Source organism: Chrysochloris asiatica, unplaced genomic scaffold, assembly GCF_000296735.1.
Source record: "Chrysochloris asiatica unplaced genomic scaffold, ChrAsi1.0 scaffold00009, whole genome shotgun sequence".
Classification (NCBI taxonomy): Eukaryota; Metazoa; Chordata; class Mammalia; order Afrosoricida; family Chrysochloridae; genus Chrysochloris; species Chrysochloris asiatica.
In genome coordinates, this window is record NW_006408527.1 from 14,698,311 (window position 1) to 14,723,950 (window position 25,640).

At 42.9% G+C, this 25,640-nt stretch overlaps 1 protein-coding gene across 1 annotated transcript; it reads left to right on the forward strand.

Moving 5' to 3' along the window:
- The first annotated feature begins 1,506 nt into the window (after window positions 1–1,506).
- LOC102830514 (chromosome unknown open reading frame, human C1orf116) lies at window positions 1,507–7,416 on the forward strand. Its single transcript, XM_006834056.1, has 4 exons — window positions 1,507–1,614; window positions 4,578–4,755; window positions 5,834–6,834; window positions 6,895–7,416. Exons 1-4 carry the CDS (start codon window positions 1,507–1,509, stop codon window positions 7,414–7,416), a joined length of 1,809 nt encoding a protein of 602 aa, XP_006834119.1.
- The last annotated feature ends 18,224 nt before the right edge of the window (window positions 7,417–25,640 follow it).

Consider the following 25,640-nt stretch of genomic DNA (forward strand, 5'->3'; position numbering starts at 1 on the left):
TTGTCCCTTGGACTTGGAGTTGCATGTTTCACTTGTTTGGTTGACACAGGCTGGGGGACCTCATTGTTAGTAAATGCGGTAACATGGGGGGATACTACACAGGAAGGAGATAGAGTTTGTGTTGGCTATTCCTGGTGCCATGATTATATCTCCCAGGCTAGGAGGTAAAGCTGGTTATGGTCATGATTTGTTGTGATGATGTTGATGTTGACTCTGATAAAAAACAAACATACTGCCATCAAGTGGATTCCAAGGTGTAGCTACCCCATAGGACAGGAGACAACTGCTCTACACAGTTTCTTAGACCTTTATGGGAGCAGACCACCTCATCTTTTTCCCACAGAGTGGTTAGTGGGTTTGATCCACTGACCTTTCAGTTAGCAGCCCAAGGCTGAATTAATCAGCTGTTCCACCAGGACTCCTTACTGATTCTGATAGCAGCTAACAATAACTAGGACATGCATGACGTGGTTGTGGAGTATTGCATGACAACCATATAAGGTAGACATTGTTAAGGGCCCTATTCCTTCCTCAAGTTCATACTATCCAATTTAACCAGAAACTTCCTTTTCTATACTATTGTTTCCTTTACTTCGATTTAGTTTGATCCTAGGTGAATCTTAACTTTTTATTTTATAAGAACAGTAGTTGTTGCTGTTAAGTGCTGTAGAGTCAGTTCTGACCTGTAGTGACCTATATAGGGCTTCCAAGGAGTGGCTGATGAGCTTGAACCGCCAACCTTGAGGTTGAAACCGACTTTGCAGTCCAGCGCATTAACCCACAGCGCCACAGCAGGACTCCAGGACAGTAGTATTTGTTCATTTATTCACTAAGTATTTGAATATTTGCTATCAACTAAACTTTACTGGAGTCCTGGTGTGGTGCTGTAGGATAAGTACTGGACTTCAAGGTTGGTGGTTTCAAGAGACTCCTTGGAAACCCAATATCCAGTGTCCCTGTGAGTGGGACTTGATGGTACTTAACAACAAACTCTACTAAGTGTTCTCTCATTCAGACCTTTCAATACCTATTCAGTGAGGGAGGAAAGACAGACTCAAAGAGTAATTTGACTCAAGTTGCATAATTGTGTATGACTGAGTTGAGATTTGAACTCAAATCCAACCACCTCACGAATCCAAGCTATTAACTAGATTGTCTATATAGTGATGATAATGCAGGTTTAAGGTTACTGGTTCAGAGAAAAAAGAGACTTAAGAGAAGTGATGGAATCTCCTTTCTGACTAGTCTCCCTCTCCACACTTGAGCCCTTGCTTCCACGTGTATTGGGGCCAGCTTATGTGTCCTTCCATGAAGTCTAGGAGCTCTCTGCTTGCTTGGTGTCCCTGCCGCCACGCTGCTCCGGGGCCTGAGCAGAGCTTTGGGAGAGCCTCCGCTCACTCGTGGCTTTGATTCTTCTCTTTTCAGACCCAGCCTGGGACATTCTTCGCTTCTCTTCGCTTCCCCTCTGGGAGCCCCTTGCACCGCTCCTGCACCTTGCTTCAGGCGATGCCCGAGAGGGAGCTGCGGTCAGCGGGGCGGGGCTCGGAACCCGTGACCCGAAGACTCGGCAACTGTGACAGTACCATGAACACCACCTCCGCCCACTCGGGATCTGTACGTACTCTGGCCTGCAACCTCGCCTGCTCTCTGCACACCCATCCTCCCTCACTGCACCTTCTCTTTCATCTTCCGGCTCTGAGAGTGAATCACAGAATTAACTGGGGCTTTCTTCTGAATCACCCCTTGTTCTATAGAGAAATGGGTGGGTGGCACCACGTCAGAGTACGATGGCACAGATGAGACTCCCCCATTTTCATTAGGTTCGGTGGTTGAGTTGAGATGAGAGGGCAGGGCAGTGATTTGACGTTATAGTGGAAACTGGACGGAGGTTTTGTAGCACGTGACTCCTGGTTTTTTTACAAGGAGCAGCATTACTCCAGTGTTTTACAAAGATCAAAACAGCAGTGTAATTAAGAGTTTGTGAGTCAAACAGATCTGGGTTCTCCACTTATAAGTGATATGACCTGAGGCAAATAACTTCACTGTCTGTAAGCTTCAGTTTGGGAGCGAGGTGGCTCTGTAAGATAAGCACTGGACTTCTAGCCACAAGATTCATGAGAGAAAGATGAAACTTTCTGCTCCCTCTGCAAAGATTACAGTCTTGGAAACCCTATACAGGATCGCTATGAGTCAGAACCGACTTGATAGTACTTAACAGCAACAACAAACTTCAATTCAATCTCCTTACTGTTAAAATGGGGGATAATATTGATTTCTCATTCATAGAGCTTTGGGAGGAGTACGTAAGGTTCTTGCCATATACGTTTATGTATAAAAGAAATAGTCTACCTATGAGCACAAATGAAGAGTCTTCCAAGATCCCTGTGTTTAACTATTTCTGAGTGATAGCTAATATAGTGTTCCTGCGAGTGAATTTGAACCTCAGATATTATAAGACTATAAAAGAGCAAATCTTCCCAAATCCACTTTGAGACTTTTCTTTGTTGTTCATACAAAACAACCCTTGAGAATTTACATATTATTATTTTAATATTATATACAGCGATTTGAAGATTTAAGGATTATAAAGGTCTCTACTGAATGTCAAAGATGCTTAATACAGTCAATGTAATCTGTAAAAATGGAGTGGGCAAAGCAATACACACACATGGATAATCCAAAGAACAGACAATCTGCATATCATTTCTTTTTAATCCTAATGATGGGGTCACAAAGACATTGGCTCTTTCTCATAGGCTGAGTCCCAGTGTGGTACTGTAGGATAAGTGCTAGCCTGCTAACTTCAAGGTTGGCAGTTCAAAACCACCAATTACCCCTTGTACTATACAGAGTCAGAACCAACTGGATAGTACTTAGCAACAACTACAATTAGGCTGAAGCAGAGCTCCTGGCAGTGCTGTAGGATAGGCCCTGGACTGTTCGTTGCAAGGTTGACAGTTTAATACTCTGGGAGAAAGATGAGGCTTTCTGTTCCTGTAAAGATTTATAACCTATACAGTGTTGCTATGAGTTGGAATCAACTGAGTGGCAGTGAGTTTGTTTGTCTTGAGTTTATTAGGCTGAAGTCAACCCAAATAGTCACCAATGACACAAAATGTGGCAGAGATGAAAGGTTTTCTGATAGAAGAAGGCAGTTCAAAACTGATCTTTTTTCAGGGAACTCCTCTAATTGCTGTGGGGCTTCTTAGATCTGTACTTGAGGCGTAGGTCTCAGCTATCTCTTGAAGGGGCCAGAAGGGGTTATTATTACATCCGTCTCTCCTAACTTCCAGGATATTTTTAGGGCTGTCTCGTAGTCCTTTCAGTCCATCTAAGTGAATTTAGAGAATATGCCATGCTGAGGTGTCTCAAATATTACTGGTGGTGGTTATGTGCCATGGAGTCGGAACAGACTCATAGTGACCCTGTACAGGGTTTCCAAGGCTGTAAATCTTTAAGGGAGCAGAAAGCCTCATCTTTCTTCCGCGAGCAGCTGGTAGTTTCGAACTGCTGACCTTAAGGTCCGCAGCCCGATTCGTAACCACTATGCTACCAGAGCTCCTATTAAGTACATGGGTGAAAATGGCAGGGACACAGGAATGCAGGCCAAATTTCTTATATTCCAATTTTCCTTTATGAGTTTCCCTTCAGCCTTTGGGGTGCCGTTGTTCCAAAGTTCTTCCTGGAATGGTGGAGTAGGAGCAGTATCCATCTTAGATGGCCATCTCTTTTTCCATCAAATATCTCTAAGTGCTTTCTCATAATGACAATGATCTACTTGGTCATTTAACTCAGTTGCTTTCCCCTCCCCCTGTACCCATCTGGTTTCTCCACCTACCCCTTTAAGTTAATATTTGCTTAAGAAATTCATACTCATTTGAATGTTAGCCAGACTCAAATGCCATCAAGAAAGCAAATATGCAAGGGCAAAAAAAAAAAAAAAATTCCTATATGGAATGTGTTTCAAAGTCAAGTATAAATTATTTAGGAAATGTATTGGTGGCTAATCATGCCACTGTGCCCTTTGGCCTAACAGCCAGTCCTTGACCAAATTTCCTGTTTGCCCTCATGCTGTCCTTGACAGACCATATCAAGTATGCTAGCATACTTGGAAAAAATTAAAAGCAACAGCATTCAAATTTAATCTCAAAGCATTGTAAACCCACTGCCATCATGCTAACTCCAACTCAAGCCAGCCCCTTGTGTAGTGCCTATATATTCTGGAGCTAGAATGGAGACAAATGAAGTGAAATATTTGACAATGGTCATATGGAGAAATCGGGACTAGAATGTGGAACTGCTTCCGATCTGTGCCCCTAACCTTTCCATTCAGGACTGAACAAAAGCAAGGTCATTTGCCTTCTTGCTACCAGAGCTGGGTGCTAGTAGGACAAAGCCTCTACCACCCTTCTCAGGTGACAGCAGTTTCTGGAAGCAACCCCTGCAGATTCTCAGAGCAGCACTGTGGAGAGGTTTCCAGCTCTTCAGCATTCCTTCCCCACCACAGGGTGGTTCTTAGGCCCCACCAGTTTCTGCGGAGCCTTAGGCTCCCTCTCACAGCTCCCTCTTGTTTTCAGAGTGACAGCAGTTACGACTTCCTGTCCGCTGAAGAGAAGGAGTGCCTGCTGTTTCTGGAAGAGACCATCGGCTCTTTAGACACTGAGGCTGACAGCGGACTGTCCACTGAGGAGTCGGAACCAGTCACTACTCCCCAGGCTTCCCGTGTACTACCTCCAACCCAGCCTCCGCCTCAGGGTAAGAGACACTGACTGGGCTAGCACCTGCAGCCAAATTCAAGCCATCTGTGCACCCTTCTGGCTACTTTCTAACTCATCTGCCCTCCACTCCAAGGGTCATAGGCAGAAATAGCTACACTCCCCACGACTCTTGGCTAGAATAAAGTCTTGCCCCGGCTTCCTAAGTCTTTCTATGAAGGATCAGACATCTGGGTGGATAAGGAGTTTGACTAGCTCCCATCCTCTCATGAGAAATTCTAAAGAGATAGGGGTGGGGAAGCAAGGAGTGTTGGGTGGTTTGCTGGAGAGATTGAGTCAGTCTGGGCAGCTAATCTGGGAGACCCAGAAAAGGAGGCTGCAGGAGATAAGAAGGAGGAAGAAGGAAGGGCTCCCTGAACTACAGTGTGAACCCCACTCAGGGCTGTCCCACTGATAGCAGCCTGCAATAATTTATTCATTCATTTGTCAGGTATTTATTGACAATGTAACAGATCCAGAAAAAGCAATCAATGGGACATGTGACTTAACTGCTCTTTGAGACTGATTCTTAGGCCCATAGGACCTGAGACATCTCGTAGCTCTCTGGAAGAAAAGAGCCCATACCACTCTCTGGAGCAGGAACAGCTGTGAATAGTATAGAATCATCCAGGTGTTTATAGAAGGTGAAAGACAGCAAAAATCTAATCAAATCAAGAGCAAATTATCTGCTCATATGTCCCCATTGGACTCAGTTATATGGTAGCTTTGTGATAGCTAAAAGCAACTGTCCCATCTGTCCCATCTGGTCCCATCTGGTGTACCTGTAGGGACTTGGGAAGAACCCATGTCAAGGGCATAGAGCAATTTGGAGCTACCCTCTCCACAGCCACCATAAAAAAATGAATCATTTTTTTTAGGGTAATCTATTATTATTAATCTATGAGACCAAACAGTATCCAAAAAAGAGTGCTACCCCTTTAAGAGCAAAGGAATAAAAAAAACCAAACAGCCATCCATTGCTAGTTGGAGATCAGAGTTCAGGAAGTATTTGCTTTTCACTGTTCAGCAAGGCTCTCACCTCTCTCTGCTATTCTTTTTGTCCTTTCTGACTCTCACAGCATATCCAGAGAAAACCATCATTCAGCAAGCACCGGAACCAAGGAGAGAGACTCAGCCCAGCTCATCCCAAGCCTCTGAGCCTCAAGGTCTGAACTTTAAGTCTGGCTCACACAGCCTCCCCAGAAATATCCACATTAGCAGAAAGCAGGCGTCCACGAAAAGCACTGCCCAGGCCAAAAGCCACATCCCTGGAGAGTCTGAGGGGCTCATACCAGAACCTGAGAGCAAGGGTGAGCCCATCCAGGTACCCACCAGTGCCCGGGAGGCTACACTCAATTTGGACGTGGTGCTCATCCCCCCACCAGAGGCCTTCCGGGATACTCAGTTCAAGGGGTGTGGAGAAGACAGCCTTCCTGAGGGGCCAGGGCAGTTGAGCAGCACACCCAAGTTCCACACGTCCTCCAGTCCCCAGAAGAGAGTCGAGCCTTCTTCAGAGACCATGTCCCAAAAAGCCAATAAGAACGGCTCAGCAGGTGGCCCAGGACAACCCCAGCCTTGCTCTGCCTTGCCATCTCAGAATGCTAGAGCTGAAGAAGCTCCTCTCGCATCTGCGGGAGAGCCAAATGCCCCTCTGGTACCCCTCACAGCCCCTAAGCCCCGGAAGCTGCCACCTAATATTGTGCTGAAGAGCAGCCGAAGCAGCTTCCACAGTGATCCACAAAACTGGCTGTCCCGTCACTCTGAGGTGGCCCCTGGAGATTCTGGTCTGCTCCCTGCTTCAGTGCAGGAGCAGAGGAAAGCACGCAGACAAGCCCTGGAGAAGCTGGGGCTACCCCAGGACCAAGATGAGACCAGCCTCCACTTAAGTAAGCCCACCAGCTCGCTCAGACTCAAGGAGTCTCCTGCCCGTGCCACTGCCCTGGCGCCAGCTCCAGCGCCCACCCAGATCTCCACAGCTGTCCCTGCTTCAGGAAAGGCTCCAGCTCTGACTCCCCCTCTAGTTCGAGGGCCTTCTCCAATGAAAGCTCTGGCTCCAGCTCAAGGACCTTTTCCCATGAAGGCTCCAACTTTAGCTGTAGCTCAGGGGTCTTCTCCAGGGAAAGTTTCAATTCCTACCCAGGAACCATCTCCAGGAAAGACTGCAGCTGCCAAATCCATGCCAATTCCCATCCCTGCAGCCACAAGGGCGAATAGTCCCCTGAGTCTGCCGAAGCCTGACACAGGGCTGACCCTCCAGGACAGCCACATTCCTGGCCTGAGACAGATGAGCTTCAAGTCCAAAACTCTGGAGCGTTCAGGCGTAGGGCTGAGCAGCTACCTCTCAGCCGAGAAAGACCTCAGTCCCAAAACCAGCTCATCTCTGGAAAAGGGCTCCTTCTTGGACAAGATCTCACCCAGCATCTTGCGTAATTCCCGGCCCCGCCCTGCCTCCTTGGGCACAGGGAAGGATTTTGCAGGTATCCAAGTGGGTAAGCTGGCTGATCAGGAGCAAGAACAGAACTCCAAGCGTTTTTCCTTCTCAGGACAGAGCCGTGACAAACTGCCTCGACCCCCCTGTGTCAGTGTCAAGATCTCCCCAAAGGGCGTCCCAGATGAGCACAGAAGGGAGGCTCTGAAGAAGCTGGGGTTGTTGAAGGAGTAGACCCTGGTCATCAGAAGTACCAAGCGTACCCACTGCTGCACAAGAGACTTCGAGCTCCGCTCAGGAGCATGTCCCAGCTCAGAGGTTGGGCAAGAATGGACTTCTCTCAGATGTTTTTTTTTATCTCTGTGAGGTGAAGGACAGAGATTTGAGTCAAGCATGTGTTTAAATTCAGAGAAGTTGTCCCAATACTCGAGTACCCTCATGGACGCATCCTAACAATGCGTTCCACAAGAGGTGCGTGAGTTTGCGAATGCGCGTGTGTGCGCATGTGCGTGTGTGGATCTTATGCCTATATATTTCCCTGATGCTATTTATGTAACAGAGTTCTTGCTCAGAATTCTGCTCTTACAGGAGATTTTCTTACTTTGGGTCAACTTCATTCTAGCCTGAAGTGAGTGAGGAGGGGCCGCTAAATCTGAGGAGAACAATCAAATGAGGCAATTGATGTGTCAGTGATGTGAGACAAGCAGTTAGGCAAATGGAGAGCTGCAGGAAATGAGGGACTCCCCGAATACCTGCCATGCGCTTCCATGGCAGGGATTCTGGACAGGAGTCTGGGACAAGCCAGGTTGGCTTGTTATCACTGCTGTCTCACTATCTCTAGTACCAAGGACAACCCGCGTTCTTAACAAAACCCCTCAGCTGATAGCAGAGCAGTGCTTGTTGGTCTGAGAAGGCGGGAAAGTGTCTCCATGCACACACCACCACCTCCACTCAGAGAGTCCTTGACCATGGGCTGGATGAATTCCAAAATAAAAGGTACTGTGGTCCCTGACTCCCAGTCTTCCGGCTCAGTCTGCACATAACTGACCCCTAGGCTGGGCCAACCGTGAGATGGGAGTCCCAATCCTAAAACACTGCCTCAGGCCTTCCTTACTTTATTACAGGAGGTTTTTTAATTTCCCCAGCCCCTATAGTAGAAAATAAACACCATACATTTTCTGCTGGTTATTCATCAACTCTCAGAGCAGAGAGAACCTTAGAGACATGCCTATCCAACCCTGTTGGAGAAGGGAAGTGACTCATGTCTGGTGACTCTGTCATTCAGTATCAGAGCTGGGGCTTGAACCTTGACTCCTAATGGCACTCACTGTGCTGACTGTGTCTCCTCAACCAGTGTTTTTATAGTTCTACACAGAACCCTAAGGATCACTAGCCATTATCAAAGACTCAGACTTACAGCCTGCCAAGATCCTGATGTGTTTTCTGAAGAATCAGAAAATAAATATTCAGAACCATACTTAGTGTTGTGTTTTTAATTCAGTCTTTGGAAAGTAGTAGTTTAGTAATATTGACAAGAATGCCCCTGACCTCCCTGCCCCTCCCCCCACAAGTTCCTTAAGTTGTATACAACTTGATAAAATGCCAAAAATAGGTAGTATGGGTAGGAGGTGTGGGCTTGTAGATACAGGCTTGAGGATCAGACATGGCTAGGCAGGATCCCAGCTTCCCCTGAGGAAATAAGTCTTATTTATGGTTGTGGCCTGGAGTCCAGAATTTCTAGATGTGAGGGTCAGATAAAGGGAGCAGTTGTTGGAAAGATGTCCTTTAGGCCTACTGAGCATTACTGGGCCATGTCCTTAGGGACCCAGCACCATCAACACGCCATATATCTGAGAATGATGAGCAGGTTACAGCAAGGACAGGGAATGGCTCCACCTTGCTATGGTATGTGAGGTGTGGCTGTGCCAGTTTCTATGTACACTCTTTCACACACTCACACCCCAAAGCCCAGTGCCTTGTTCCTGGTCTGTAGGGGAGGATCTGGTCTCTCACAGGTGACAAGATGTCCACAGCTGACCAAATGATCTTTATAAAGACAGTCTAAACAGAGAAGTTACCCTTCTGGAGGACTCTTTCAACATGGTGTATTTGTTTGAGTTTCAAGATACTACCTAAGGTACCATCACTTTATTCCTTAGTTATTAATTCCCTAATTAGTAGAGAAACCTTGAGACTAACTATAAAGTAAGACATGCTAGAAATCTGAGACCCTGAAAGTACACTAGGTCCACGTTGGGACTGAATTAACCAACCAATTGCTGTCAAGACAATTCCGACCCATGGCGATTCCATGTGTGTCAGAATACAATTGTGCTCCATAGAGTTTTCAGTGGCTAATTTCCCAGAAGAAGATTTTCAGGCCTTTCTTCTGAGGCATCCCTGGGTGGACTTGAACCTCCAGACTGGTCAGCAGCCAAGCACTAACCATTTGTACCACCTACGGACTCCTGGACAGGAGTACCTCCAGTCAAACTCTCACTCCCTGATCAAACTACATCCAATCTATATCTTCTCACTCTGCCCATTTTCCCAATTCTGGTCTGAGACACTCTCTGTCCTTGTTATTTAAAGATACCATGTTTCCTCCATGTCCTTATCTTCCAGTCAAGGAGCATGTTCTGCTCTTAGGATGCTCTTTGAGATTCAATGATATAATAATAATAAATCCATGTCCACTTGTCCTCATTTGGAAAATGGGTAAGGGGGACCCAGGTGGACATATAACTAACTACCTGAGGGTAAAGCTAGACTCATCTGAGGTAATTTTATCTATCCTCTGGAATCCACATATGACTGACTTTCATTCAGCTTAAAACAGATCGGTGGTAGATGAGAGTAGGGTCAGGGTTGATATGAACCCTTCTTGAAGGATTTTGAATGGATGTACGTGAAAGCTACTCATTTAATTTTAAAAACCAAAGAGATGATTCTACTGTGCTGTGTCCTCAGGTTTCTTCTATAACCTGCCACAGTCTTGCTGCCATTGGGCATAAAACATCTGCCAAAGATGGGAGCTGGCCTCTCTCCAGCCTGACACAGTGGGGTCTGTGCACTCAGATTTGTTGACAGCTGCTCCTCTGAGTCACTACTCACATGCTACCCTGGGAGTTTAGTACTTCAGGGTCAGCGGCTCAAACTCACCAGCTGCTCCTCGGAAACCCTATACAGGATCGCTATGAGTCGGGACCAACTCGTGGTACTTAACAACAATAAGAAATGGCTGAGTCCTGGCATTTCTGGGCATGGGCTCAGTGGCACTTAACAACAACAATTCAGACTGTGCTTTCCTATACAGAGGCTGAGACAGGTCCAATCAGCCTTCTTCAATGGTGGGAAGTGTGGGCTGGCAGAGACCACCATGCAACCTGAGAGGTGGGCAAGTGTACAAAAGATGATGTTTATTCCATGGCAGGAAGAACTGGAGAAGTGGTCCTATTTGATGTTGTGGTTAGAGCTGGAGGTAAGACTGAAGAGTTGGAGTGTGTGACATTAACCAATCCATCCCTTGATCCTTGATCCTATGTGGAGGCAGAGAAAGATGATTTTCAGAATATGAAGCTGTGAGTTTATAAACTAGAAGAGTTGAGGACCAATGGGATGGACAGTAGAACCCACATTCATTTCAATCACAATCTAAGGGGTATGCAGACATAATGCCACCATGATTTTTTCTCTCATGAATGTGAGTGATCATGGAGTCATGTAAATCTGGGTTTCAATTTAATCCCCATCATTTACCAGTTGGCTAACCCATGGAATGCCATTTTTCTGGACTTCAGTTTTTTATCTGTAAAATGAGGATACTAATACCCCCTTTATAAGATTTCTGCAATGAAGAAGTGATATAAAGTATATAAATCTCAGTGCCTGATACTCACTACATGATAGTATTATCTTTTCTCAAGGGAGGTATGTTGAGAGGGTTGCAAATGAATTGATCACTCAGCTCAGCTCTAAGAGGAAATGAAATTCTTGTTGTAAAAAGAAGTCCAAAGTAACACCTAGGCTTTGGCACACCCTCTAGGTGACTCAACTTCACCCACACCATGTTTCCTGGAATTTGAAAAGAAGGATCAGTGTGAATATGGTATTGATGTCTTGTTGGAGTCTGTTTGCCGATTCTGCACTCCTAAGCCCAGTTTCCCCTCTATTATGATTCTCTATCTGCCCATGACCAAATAATTTAATTACTTTAATTAAGTTATAATATTTTTTTCTTTCTTTGCTGTGTGGTTCAGAGAAGAATATGCTGTTCTATGTTCTCATTTTTTTATTTTATTTTTTTAACTGGAGGAAAAATGAGCATGAATTACAAAAGGAGAGAATAGAATAAGAATCTATCTGAAGTGAATCTGACATGAGCTATAAGAAGACAAAAAGGTATACTGGATGAATTCTTCCAGCCCCTGCTGATATAAAGGCCTTATGAAGAATGGATGAAAGGAAAGAACCATCATCATCATCATCATCATTAGCTTAATCATCATCAACTCTTGACTTGCAAGTGAGGTAAAAACAAGTGACAATCTAATTCAAGTGACATTCTAATTCTCAGCCATCACTGCCCCTTGCTCATTACCTAGCTGAATCATTGTCTTTATTACTCCTCATCAAGTACCCAGAGTTCAGAATGACACTGAAGCAAATGATCTCCTGGAAGAGCTCTGGACATGGTGAGCTTTAAGTCCAACACAACTTAATTTGAAAGATCAGCTGCCTGTCACAAAAAATTTTTAAAAATATATTTTAAGGTAGCATAGAGCTCTTAGAAACTATGAATTAGAAAGAAATTTTAGTTTATCTAATCCAACCATCAAAATACGAATCTTGCCTACAACTGGATATTGATATAGCTAGAAAGACTGATAAATCAAAGGATGAATAAGAGAAACTATGCGCATTTCCAACAGAGTCTAAGTGGGGGTGGGTGGGTGGGGAAGTGTGTGTATAGGTGTAATGTCCTCATGTTTTTAGTTTTTTGTTTTTTTTCATGAATGGAGCTGTGTGGATCTGGGTTCAAATTCAACTTCCATCACTATCAAGTGGAGAATAGGATGGATGGATGGATGGATGGATGGATGGATGGATGGATGGATGAAAGGAAGGAAAAAAGTAGATGGATGGGTGGATGAAAGTAAAGAAGGATGGAAAAAATTGTGTTGTTGCTGTTGTTAAGTGCCATTGAGTCAGTTCGGACTCATAGAGACCCTGTATAGGGTTTCCAAGGATCAGTTGGTGAGTCTGAACTGCTGACCTTGTGTTTCGCCGTCCAGTGCTGATCCTACAGCATCACACCAGAAGGATGGATGAAGGGAAGGAAGGATGGAAAAGATAGTAGGAAGGGGGAAGGAGGAAAGGGAGCGATTGAGAACATATAGTGGCTGAGATACTGCCACTGTCAGACTCCCAGACTCCCTGTGCCTCAGTTTCCTTATCAGTTTTCTTCCTTTTGCTACTTTCAATTTTCTATAGTTCAGGGAACTACATGCTATCCCATGGTTATTGTTTCTTTTTAAATGGAGGAAAAAATGAACTTAGGGTACATTAGAAATCTTTACAAGAATCTTGTAAAGTAGGGGCAATGATAATACCTCTCACATTTGGAGTCCTGGTGTGGCACTGTGGGTTAATGTGCTGAACTGCAACGTCAATGATTCAAGTTCACCAGCTGCTTCTCAGAAACCCTATACAGGGTCACTATGGGTTGGAACCAACTGTACGGCAATTAACAACAATGACTCAATGGCACTCAACAATGACAACATTTGTCATGAGAATAGACTCAAATGAAGTAATGCCTAAAATAAATACAAAACCCCCAGCACATTGCTCAATGAAGGTTAGTTATTAATATTGGAGTCCTAATGTGACTCTGTAGGATAAGCACTGGACTGCAGTTCGAACCCACCCACTGCTCCTTGGACTATTAGTTGAAAAGGACTTCTATGGGACTTAACAGCAACAACATTAATAGTATTATCATATGAATATGTAATCCAGATGCCAAGTAGACCTCCCTTGAGAACAGGATTAGTCTTGATCTGCACCTAAATTCTTCAGCCTGAGACCATTAAAAATGCTCTGCCAACTCCACAATCCTCTACAGCCAACCTCCTCACAATTCTCCTGGGTTCTAAATCTGTGTGGGCTGCCTCCAGGGCCTCAGCCTTGACATGACCCCCAACAACTCCCAACACTCACCTTGCCACCCCACTTTATCCTCACTGCCTTCACTCACTATGTTCAGACTCAAAGCCCAATTCTTTAATTGGTTCCTATGAAATGGGAGATTGCCTCCACCTTTCATGCCACCTTACTTCTTTTTTTTAATTGCATTATTTTTAAATGTTTTATTGTGAATTATGAGATAGTTTACATGGGAGAACATTAGCTTTATATTCATCCTATCTTATATAATTTCATTGTCATGGTTACTATCCCCTCCATGCATCATCAACCAACCAAATGGTATATACCCTACAAGCCTGCCCTCCAGTCATCAGCACACAGCCCCTCTCCTTCTCTGGGTCTAAAGTCCCCAGCTGCCTCATCGCTCCACATCATCATCTCTGCCTCCATGTCAGGCATCATTGCTTCTCTGGGTAGGGTCCTGCTCTCCACTCTTCTCCCTTGATGGTCCCAGGGACCTCCCTTTACATTTCCAACCCTCACAAGAAGTCCTGATAACAATTATTCACTACTGTATCATAAGAGACTATCTGTATTTCATTTCATCAGCTCCTCCTAGACAGATTGGATACTACTCAGTGGAGATTCTATCTTCCTCCATGCCCTCTGGATCTGGGTTCCCTCTTGAAAGCTTGTAAGCCAGTCACTTCTTGCCTTTGTAGCCCCCTCATTTTGGGTAGCCAATGTCCAAGTTGCCCATACCTGTCTACTGTGTGTATGGAAGGGGTGGGAATGATCCTTACTGTAAAGATTTTTTTTCCCTCCACCTTACTTTTTGTTCTTTTTCCCTCCTAACTTATAATACAACCACCCACCCACACTCAACCCCTCATGATCTGAATGTCTACCCTAAGGGACTTCTCAAAACAACGTCTCATATACAAATAGAATTGTATCCTTGAAATGAGCTTTGGAGAATCTGCTATTCTCTACCTTCTCACAGTCTCTCCTGAAATGGGGGAGGGGTACAAAAATAAGATTATTCATGGCATCTACACCTCCTCCCCCTCTTGTGCAGGGGTCAGTAGGACTCTGCCGGGGCTTCCTTGGGTGGTTTCCCTTCTTTCTACGATGGCTTGGACATACTAGCCACCTCCTCTCTCAGGGTGACTCCTCTACTTCAGTCCATCAGACGGGGCTCTCTGCATCAGCACAGGTCTCTGGAAGGCCTTGGTGAGCTGTGTGGGGGTATCACTTAGTTTCAATGAGTTCAACTACAGCATCACTTAGGCGTTTAGGGTAACTTGAACACTGGTACAATTCTAGCTCCAGTCTCTGTCATCCTTCATCCACCTTGAGAGTCAGGGACCACCCTGTCCCTCTAACCCAACCCACTGGGAAGGAGTATCCTCAGGTGGGCATCCTGAATAGCCACTGGTCACCTTCAAGAAGAGGTTGGCATGATTATCAAGGGTTGTTTTTGTTTTCATTTTCCCCAGGGGGATGGAATAGCGCCCCTTATTGGCTGGGTTCTCAATTCTAGACCTAGATGTCCAGAAAACCTGGGCAGAATGCTCCCCTTGAGAATTTTCTCTTCAGACCTCTCCTCTGAGCTCTATGCCTTAGCTGCCTACCACATCTCCACTTAGATGTCCCAAATGCACCTCAAGCTCAGCATATTCCAAAACAGACCTAGTGAGGTGGGAGTGGGGAACCCTTCACAAATATGATCCTTTTGCAATGTTGTGTAGGGACCCATGGTGGCAGAATGGTTAAAGTACTTGGCTGCTAACCAAAAGGTTGGAGGCTAGAATTGTACCAACTGCTCTGTGGGAGAAAGATGTGACAGTGTGCTCTGGAAAGATTACAGCCTTGGGAACCCTACGGGACAGTTCTACTCTTCCTCTGAGTCAGAGTGAACTTTATGGCAATGGGGTTTGGGGACAGTGTTTTGTACCTCAAGGAGCAACCCTAACATCATTCACTCTCATAAACCAGAAACCAAAACATCCATGATATCACCCTTTCCTTCACCCTTAATAGTTCACCAAATCATATCAAGGCTGCCTCAAGCACCTTTCAAATGTTCTTTTTTTTCTCCTTCAACCACTGCGATGGAGTCCTGGTGTGGTGCTGTATAATAATGCATTGGTTTGAAGTACAAGGTCAGTGGTTTGAAGTACAAGGTCAGAGGGTTCCTTGGAAACCCTCTACAGGGCCGCTAAGGGTTGGAAGTGACTTGATGGCACTTACCAACAACAACTACAGCTATATCAGAACCTCCTCTTCTGTCCCCTGTATGACAGTACTAGTTTTTCAATTACACTTTTCATACCCACTCTAGCCTCTACACAGTCCCCTCTTCACCCTGTCTGGAATGAGTTCTTCTGTAGCACATTATTGTTCATGTAAGAAAAAAGGGGACATAGAAAATACATGCATGCAAAGAAGAAATACACCAGAAACTAATGTGATTAATTCCTGCAGAGGGTGGATGAGAATGCAAAGGAAAAAAAATGGGAATGGGAACAGATAGGCAGGGTGAATAACACTTCTCTGAGCATACTTTTTTGTATAGTTCAGATTTTAGAGTCATGGTAATTTTTTACACATCCAGAAAAGACATACATACATAGTACATTCATACTACAGAGATATACACCACTGAGCCATTTCCAACTCCTGGTGGCCCCATGTGTGTCAGAATAACACTGTGCTCCATTGGGTCTTCCATTTCTGATGTTGGAAGCAGATTTCCAGCCCTTTCTCTTGAAGTACCTCTGAGTTAACTCAAATCTCCAATATTTCAGTTAATAGCCAAGTATTTTAACCATTTACACACATACATAACAGACAGGAGTTACAAAAATCATGTGGGAGCCATGTCAGACTTCTTCTGGATTCATAAGTGGGGAAGAGAATCAGACTCAAAACCAGCCCAAGGCTGTTTTCCATGAAGTGGAAGTCAGACAGGCTTCCACTCTGCAACCTTTTTTGCCGTATTCTGACAGCAACCATCCTCCCCGACAGCACTCTCTGCTTCACGTCTGGTATGATCATCCATTGCACTGGCCACAAAGGCCTCTGTCTCAGTCCATAGGCCTAGAGTCCACAGCTGCTCTGTCTCTCTATGCCACCACCTCTGTCCTTGTGTCTTGCTGTCTTATGCTCTTCCTTTTTGATGGTCATGAGGTCTTTCATTCTTGCTTCGGAGATGGCTCCTTTTAGGCTTAGCTGGAGGGCAAAACTAACCAATCCCCATCTTAGAGTATTGTATACCTTACTGAATGGTCCCACCCAATCATTTGGTGAGAATGAAGAAGACACTGGATAGAAAAGCCATATCCAGTCAATTCACGGTACCACAGGAATATATGCAGTGGGTGGGTTCAAAACAGAATGCAAACAGCAACAAATGAACTGAATCGTATTATAAATGAGTAACATAACCACTGCGGGGACTGGAGAAGAAATAAACTAATATAAGCACCTTTGTTGTTGTTATTGTTAAGTGCCATTGAGTCAATTCCGACCCATAGTGACCCTGTATAGGGTTTCTGAGGAGCAGCTGGTGAGCTTGAACTGCTGGCCTTGCAGTTCAAACAGCTTTGCAGTCTGGCACATTAACCCACAGTGCCACACCAGGACTCCATAAGCATCTTTTAAAAGTCACATTAACCCACAGCGCCACACCAGGACTCCATAAGCACCTTTTAAAAGTCATATTTTGACTATATATTGTAAGGCTAAAGATAGAACTTGTATTCTAGTTGGTAATTGTGTTTTTCACATTTGGGTTAGTGATTCTGAAACTGCTTTATGTGCAATAAGATTAAGTAAATCTATATTATGGATATAAAGAGCCAAATTTCAACCTTTTTGAGAAGGGAATTACACAGAAGATGGGAAAGACTCTAATGAAGCCTGTGATAATGGATTGAAATTAGAGGTATCAGTATGAACAGGGTTCTAAATATATAGAAAGATAGGTGAATAGAGAAAAAAAAATGTGTTTTGTTTTTTTTTTTGGGGGGGGGGCCTACATATATTTTCTAATTCTGCTGCTACAGGGGACCTACAAGTAATGTTATCTCTGTAGCAATGAGCACATTTAGCACCCAGATCTTGATTTCCAGCACTATTTTCAAGAACAACAGAACCAGTCCTCTTTGGATAATTTCAAGGTATCTGAGGCCAGGTTTTCAAGAGAAGCAAAGCTGGTGGAGGGGAAAACAAATAAACAAATATATATGTATATATGGTGCTCTGGCAATATAGTGGTTATGAGTTAGGTTGCCAACCTCAAGGTCAGCAGTTCGAAACTACCAGCAGTTACACAAGAGAAAGATGAGGCATTCTGCTCCCGTAAAGATTTACAGCCTTGGAAATCCTGTGCAGGGTCACTATGAGTTGGAACAACTCCACAGTACTTACCAGCAACAACATGTGTGTGTGTGTGTGTGTGTGTGTGTGTGTAAACAGAAGTTTATTATTAAGGAAATGGCTTACAATTGTAAAGTCCCAGGGCCCCAGAAGAGAGAAAGCCTTTCCATGTGTTGATTATATTGGGAGCAGGACACACTCCCAAGGAAATATCTTTTCAATTGATTGGCTGCTCATAACCAATCATCATAGACTTAACTAAGACTGTGTTAGGTTTCATCACGATGGGAATAAGCATATCTTAACTGTGAAACCTCTGGAAGTCCTGGCTTAGTCAGATTGACACAGAACCCTAACTGTTACCCAGGGCCAGTCCATGCTTATGTGCTACCTCTTAGAGTTCTGATGTGGTGCTGTAAAATAAACATTGGACCACAAGGTCAGTATGAACCAAGGTTGGCGGTTCAAACTTACCAGCCGCTCCTCAGAAACGCTATACAGAGTTGGTATGAGTCAAAACTGACTTGAAATGGCACTTAACAACAATGGGTCAACATCCTTTTTTGAGTGCCTCCTTACTTTCTGGTATCCCCAGATATTTCAGGCTCATCATGTCCTGTTGTTGTTAAGTGCCATTTAAGGTCAGTTCTGACTCCTATCAACCCTGTATAGGGTTTGCAAGGAATGGCTGGTGGGTTTGAAATGTCAACTTCGCAGTAGTAGTCAAATGCTTATCCTATAGTACCACATCAAGATTCCAAACAAAGGAGGGGGCAATTCAAAAGGACCTAAGAGCCAATGTAAGGATTCCAATGGTCAAATACTCAAGAAAACACACAACGAAATAAATTGTAATCATTTAATCCACAGAATAAAATAAATATTCATGAGTTCATACTGATCTAAATTATTGGATAATTAAATCCAGTAGAAATCCAATTAATAAATATAGAAGGAATGAAGGACATTTTAAAAATATTGAAATTTGGTAAACAGGATAGTAATCTTGTTACAGGCAAGACTCCATAAAGAATGCTAAAATTTGTAGAAGAAAGCAGGAAAAGAAACAGAAAATCTGCATAGACTCAAAGTACCTACCTAGAGAACATTTTTTCATTACAAAGAAAGAAATAGCAGCTTTGCAGTGAAAAAACCTGGCAGACACAATGTTAACCCAGTAAATTAAAGTTAACAGTATCCATTATGACACATTTCAACATCACATATCTCCTATTACAACGTACTAAGAAGACACAATGTCCCTTCTGTGGTGTTCTTGCAAAAAATGCATAACCTGAACTTAAGCATAAAAAAACATTAGAGAAACACAAATCAAGAGATAGTCTACAAAATAACTAGCCAATGCTCTTCAAAACCATACAATCTTGAAAGAAAAGAAAACTGAGGAACTCATTGGAGGATATAAAAGAGACTACAAACAAATGAACTTGTGGGATCCTGGATTAGATCTTTCATCAGGAAAAGGACATTTCAATTTGGTTTTGATATGCGTACTATGTGACATGGAACAAGGGATAGCATTGCTGATGTCCGATGGATCTTGGCTGAAAGCAGAGAGTACCAGAAAGATATTTACCTGTGCTTTATTGACTACGCAAAGGCTTTTGATTGTGTGGATCATGACAAGCTGTGGACAACATTGCGAAGTATGAAGAATCTGTACATGGACCAAGAGGCAGTTGTCCAAACAGAACATGGGAACACTGAATGGTTTAAAATTAAGAAAGGTGTGCAACGGGGTTGTATTCCTTCACCATACTTATTCAATCTGTATATTTGCTGAGCAAATAATCCAAGAAGCTGGGTTATATGAAGACAAAATGTAGCAACAGGATTGGAGGAAGATTCATGAACAACCTGCAATATGCAGATAATACAAGCTTGCTTGCTGAAAGTGAAGAGGACTTGAAACACTTACTGATGAAGATCAAAGAGCACAGCCTTAGGTATGGATTACATCTCAATGTAAAGAAAACAAAAATCCTCAACCCTGGATCAATAAACAACATTCTTATAAACAGAGAAAAGATTGAAGTTGTCAAGGACTTCATTCTTCTTGGATCAACTATCAACACCCATGGAATCAAACAATGCATTGCATTAGGCAAATCTGCTGCACAAGACCTTTTTAAAGTGTCGAAGAGCAAAGATGTCAAGCCATGGTATTTTCAATAATTTCATATGCATGCAAAAGCTGGACAATGAATAAGGAAGACCGTAAAAGAATGGATCCTTTTGAGTTATGGTGTTGGAGGAGAATACTGAAAGTGCCACGGGCTGTGTGTTGGAAGAAGTGCAGCCAGAATGCTCCTTGGAGGCCAGGATGCCAAACTTCGTTTCTCATACTTTGGACCAGTCGCTGGAGAAGGATACAATATTTGGTAAGGAGGAGGGTCATAGAAAAAGAGAAAGACCCCCAAGTGAGATGGATTGGCAAAATGGCAATATCAATGGGCTCAAATGTGGCAGCAATTGTGAGGTTGGCCCAAGACCGGTCAGTGTTTTGTTCTGTTGTGCATAGGGTCACTATGAGTCGGTACTGACTCGCTGGCACCTAACAACAACAACAACAACTATGTGAGAGGAGTCTGGGTGTGACACTGTAGGATAAGCACTCGGCCACAAGGTCAATTTTAGTTGCAAAATCTATGCTTCTTGGAAACCCTACACAGGGTCACTATGAGTCGGAACCAACTGGATGACACTTAACAACAACTATGTGAGAGGTTGGGGAAGTTAGTCAAAAGGTATGTGAAAAGTCTTTGTTCTATTTTTGCATTTTGAGGGGCTAATTCGTAATTATTTCATGATGAATAAAAGTTTGGAAGTTTTTGTGTTTTTTTTCTCTTTTAGGAGCCACGCCAAAATCTTTAACATGAACTCTAAGCCCTCTAAACTCGAACATAACCAGATGCAGTCTATCCTGCCTCTATCCCAATCCAGCCTTCCCTTCAGCTTCCTTTGGAATTAGAGTCTAGTTCATGAGATTAATCACTCCTCCCTCATGACCCTCTCAGTCATGTATGCTGTCTCACCAGCTTTGAAGCTCCGGAAGAGCAGAAACCACGTCTATTTTGGTCCACTAATATATACTCTGCAGATTGCACATATTAAGTGCTCAGTGAACATTTAAATGAATGAAGGAATGATTTAACAGGATAGAATGTGCTACAAAATCCATCATTATTGCAAGTTAGCCAAAGGTGGAACAATTCTGATTTACTGTGTCTCAAGTGCACCTTCTACCTCCCCAAAAAGGGTGCTGTTGTTGTTAAGTGTTATTAAGTCAGTTCTGACTCACAGCGACTCCATGTACAACAGACCACAACTTGCCCAGACCTGTACCATCCTTACAATTGTCATGTCTGAGTCTGTTAATGTAGCCAGAATCCAACCATCCCATTGGAGCTTTCCTCTTTTACACAGACTCTCCACTAGACCAAGCACAATGTCGTCCAGGAACTGTTTCCTCCTCCTAACAACATGTCCCACAGAGTCTCACAATTCTTGCTCCTAAAGACAATTCTGGTTGCACTTTTTCCAAGACAGATTTGCTGATTCTTCTGATTGTTGGTGTTATGAGTTGATTCTGAAGCATAGTAACCCTGTATGGATTTCCAAGGCTATAAATCTTTTCAGAAGCAGAAAGTCTCATGAGAAATGGCTGGTGGGCTCAAACCGCTGACCTTGCGACTCACAGTCTAGTGCTCATCCTACAGAATCATCTTGCTCTCTATTTTTTTTATGGTAGTGGTGGTTCTGCGCCGTGGAATCGGTTCCAACTCATAGCAACCCAGCATAGGGTTTTCGAGGTTGTAAATCTTTATGGGAGCAGAAAGCCACAACAGCTATACCCCATTCATCACTTTGAGGACCAAAGGGCACCTGACTCAAGCCATGATCTTTTCAATCATGCATATGAAAGTTGGACAATTAATAAGAAAGACTGAAGAAGAATTAATGCATTTGAATGATGGTGTTGATGAAGAATATTGGCTGTAGCATGGACTGTCAGAAGAATGAACAAATCTGTCTGGAAGAAGTTCAGCCAGATTGCTCCTTAGAAATGAGAACTTCATCTATCTTTCTGAACATGTTATCAGGATAGACCAGTCTCTGGAGAAGGACATTATTCTTGGTAAAGTAGAGTATTAAATGAAAAACAGGAAGACCCTCAAGAAAACAGATTGATGTAGTGGCAGCAACAATGAGCTCAATCATAATAACATTGTAATGATGGCATAATGTTTTGTTTTGCTGTATATGGGGTCACTACGCATCAAACTGAGGAGCTCTGGTAGCGTAGTGGATATGAATTGGGCTGTGAACCGCAAGGTCAGCAGTTCGAAATTACCAGCTGTTCCACAGGAGAAAGATGAGGCTTTCTACTCCTGTAAAGATTTACAGCCTCAGAAACCCTGTACCGGGTCGCTATAAGTCAGGACTGACTCCACGGCATATAACAACAGCAACGAGTCAAAGTGACTTCAATGGCACCTAATAGCAACAACAATGGCTAATGATCATGAACATTTCTTTCTGGTTTTTTTTTTAAAGCTACCTGAGTGTTTTATTGGATAAAGTGTATGTTCATGTCCTTTGTCCATTTTTTGATTGGATTGTTTATCTTTTTGTGGTGGTGGTGGTGCACTTTCGTGTATATTTTAGAGATTACACTGTTGTTAGATGTGTTGTTGCCCAACTTGTTTTGTTCCCCCCCCTCCCAGTTTCTAGGTTATCTTCTGACTCTTTTGATAAAGCCTTTTGATGAACATAAGGATTTAATTTTTAGGAGACTCCAGTTATGTAGTTTTTCTTCTGTTTGTGCATTTTTAGTTCTGTCTGATACTATATTTGTGTCATAAATTAGGACCCCTAAGTTTGTTCCTATTTTGTCCTCCACATTATAGTTTTAGGTATAACATTTAAGTTTTTGATCCATATTGAGAAGTTTTTGTGTATGATGTGAGGTATGGATCCTGTTTCAGTTTTCTGTAAACAAACATCCAGGTTTACTGGCCATTTTGTTAAAGAAACTCTTCACTCCCCCACTGCATGGACTTCAACCCTTTGTTGAAGACCAGCTATTTATGCTGTTGTTATTAAGTGCCATCAAGTAGTTCTGATTCATAATAACCCTGTTTAGGGTTTCTGAAGATGGCTGGTGGATTTGAACCACTGGCCTTGCAGTTAGCAACTCTATTTCTTCTGAGACTTATTTGCTTATGGTTCTGGCAGTCCACAGTATATTAAATATCTTTCACCACAACTCCAAGCCCAGTGTTATTTCTGCTATTACATAGCTGTCATGTAAATAATTTAATGAACCCTCTAACAACCCTATGATCTAGCTGAAGGTAAAATGATTGCCCTTAATTTACATTTGATGAACTGAGTTTCAGAAAGCTCATGGAATTACATGAAATAGAAGCAGAGATAGAATCCAGGTCCCTGGTTCAGTGCACTCATTCATGCACTTCATTCTAGCCCTCTATCCAATACTGGGAAGGTAAAGATGACTAAAGCAAGTCCAGATCCTGAGGAGCTCACAATCTAATGAAAGGAAGAGGTAATAAAATGTGATTACAATAAAGATAGTAAAGATATAGAACTATAGAGGATGGAACTCTGTCTAAAAGAGGGAGGAGAAATATTTGCACAATAAAGGGCATACCAGACAGAAAAAAAAAACACCTATGCAAAGATAACATAAAAGAACAAGGTATATTGGGAGATTTTATAGTGTTGATTTATAGCGTCAAAAGGCGAGGCTGGAGAAGGAGGGGACTAGAGAGTGTGCGTGCCATGTAAAGACGTTTGAACTTTATCCTATAGGCAGTGAAGAGCAAGCATAGGATTGCAATATGGAAACAGCAAGATCAAAGTTGTGTGACAGAGGCTGTGGAGAATGAAACACACCGCAGTGAGTTTACAGCAAGGAAGCTGGTTATGGCCTGCCATCAGTAAAGTATGCTTTTACCTGCAAGCAGCACATCCTTTGTAGCTTAAATAAGAAGGTGATTTTCCCTACTTTGACAAATCTGGAGTCCTGGCGTAGTGCTGTGAAATAAAACACTAGCCCACAAGGTTGATTTGAACTACAAAGTCAGCGGTTCAAACTCACCAGCCACTCCTTGGAAACCTTATACAAGGTAATTATGAGTTGGAACTGACTTGATGACATTTTACAACAACAATGAGAAATCCAGAAGAAGATATCTATTGACATTGGTCAGGGCTACATGCACCATGATTCTTTTCATCTTTTTTTCAGTGATTACAAGATAGTTTCCCCATCTTGTTGTCAGCATTCAAAGAAGAAAGAAGATAAATCAAGAGTAGCAACAACTATACCTGTCCTTTCCCACCCCCTTTTTTTAAATCAGGAAAGAAAAATCTTTCCTAGAACTCCTCCACAGACCTTTTTTTTTTTTTTTCCATGTCTCATTGGTCAAAACTGTGTCACTAGCTCATCAGCAGCTGTAAAGGAAGTTCCCTCATCCAAGTCCAGGAGAAGGGATAAGTATGAACATTCTGTTAGCTAATTCACAATTTCCTCAATAGTCCAAGTGAGAGCTAAAATACATTAGGGAAGATGGAAAGGGGAGATGAATTCTTAATATGTCCACAAGTCTAAGCAGCAGCTTGGTGACTGACCACGTATGAAGAGTGAGGAATTAAGAGGAGTTCAAAATGACTCACACATGTCTGGCCTGGACACTTGGATGGACTTCACTGAGAAGAACAAGGGAGGAGAGGAAATTCCATTTAGGAAATGCTAAGTTTCAAGCTGCTGAGGGACCTCTAACTTGACATTGTTGTTCTTAAGTGTTGCCGAGTTGGTTCCGACTCATAGCAAACCTATATAAGATTTCTGAAGATTGACTGGTGAGTTTGAACTGCCAACCTTGCTGTTCAAACCAACCTTGTAGTCCAGTGCTTACCTTATCAGAAAGCACCACACCAGGACTCCATCACTGACAAGCACCTAGACAAATAAAGGGAGACTTGGTAATAGAGATTATCAAACATGTTGTTGTTGTTGTTGTTGTTGTTAGATGCCATCAAGGCATTTTTGACTCATAGCAACACTATATAAAAGGGAACGAAACATTTCCCGGTCCTGCGCCAGCCTCACAACTGTTGTTTTGTTTGAGCCCACTGTACAGTCACTGTGTCAGTCCATCTCCTTATGGGTCTCCCTTTTTCTCACTGACCATCTACTTTACCTAGCATGATGTCCTTCTCCAGGAACTGGTCTCTCCTGGTGATATTGTCCAAAGTATGTGAGATGATGTCTTGTCATACCTGCTTCTAAGGATCATTCTAGTTGTACTTCTTACAAAACAGGTTTATTCATTCATTCTGGCAGATCATGGTACATCCAATATTCTTTGTAAATATCATAATTCAAATGAATCAATTCTTTTACAGTATTCCTTATTAATTGTCCAATTTTCACATGCATATGAGGTGATTGAAAATACCATGGCTTAGGTCAAGTGTACCTTAGTCTTCAAAGTGACATCTTTTTTTAAAAAACACTTTAAAGAGGTCTTTGCAGCAAATTCGTCCTGTGTGATATGTTGTTTGATTTCTCGACTGCTTCTTCCATGAACATTAATTGTGGAACCAAGTAAAATGAAATCCTTGACATCTTCAAACTTTTCTCCATTATCTTGATGTTGATTATTGGTCCAGTTGTCAGGATTTTTGTTTTCTTTACATTGAGTTGTAATCCATACTGAAGGCTGTATGTATTCTTTGATCTTCAATTGCAAGTGCCTCAGATCTTTTGGTTTTCAGTAAACAAGGTTGTGTTATCTGCATATCACAGGTTGTTAATGATCCTTCCTCCAATCCTGATAACATGCTTTAAAAAAAAAAATTAATAAATTAAAAAA

Excerpts from the sequence above, each read along its gene's own strand:
- LOC102830514 (XM_006834056.1), top strand. The coding sequence starts at position 1,507 with ATGCCCGAGAGGGAGCTGCGGTCAGCGGGGCGGGGCTCGGAACCCGTG. Across the intron at positions 1,615-4,577 it reads CCTCCGCCCACTCGGGATCT|AGTGACAGCAGTTACGACTT; the intron begins GTACGTACTCTG and ends TCTTGTTTTCAG. Across the intron at positions 6,835-6,894 it reads AAGGACCTTTTCCCATGAAG|GAACCATCTCCAGGAAAGAC; the intron begins GCTCCAACTTTA and ends ATTCCTACCCAG.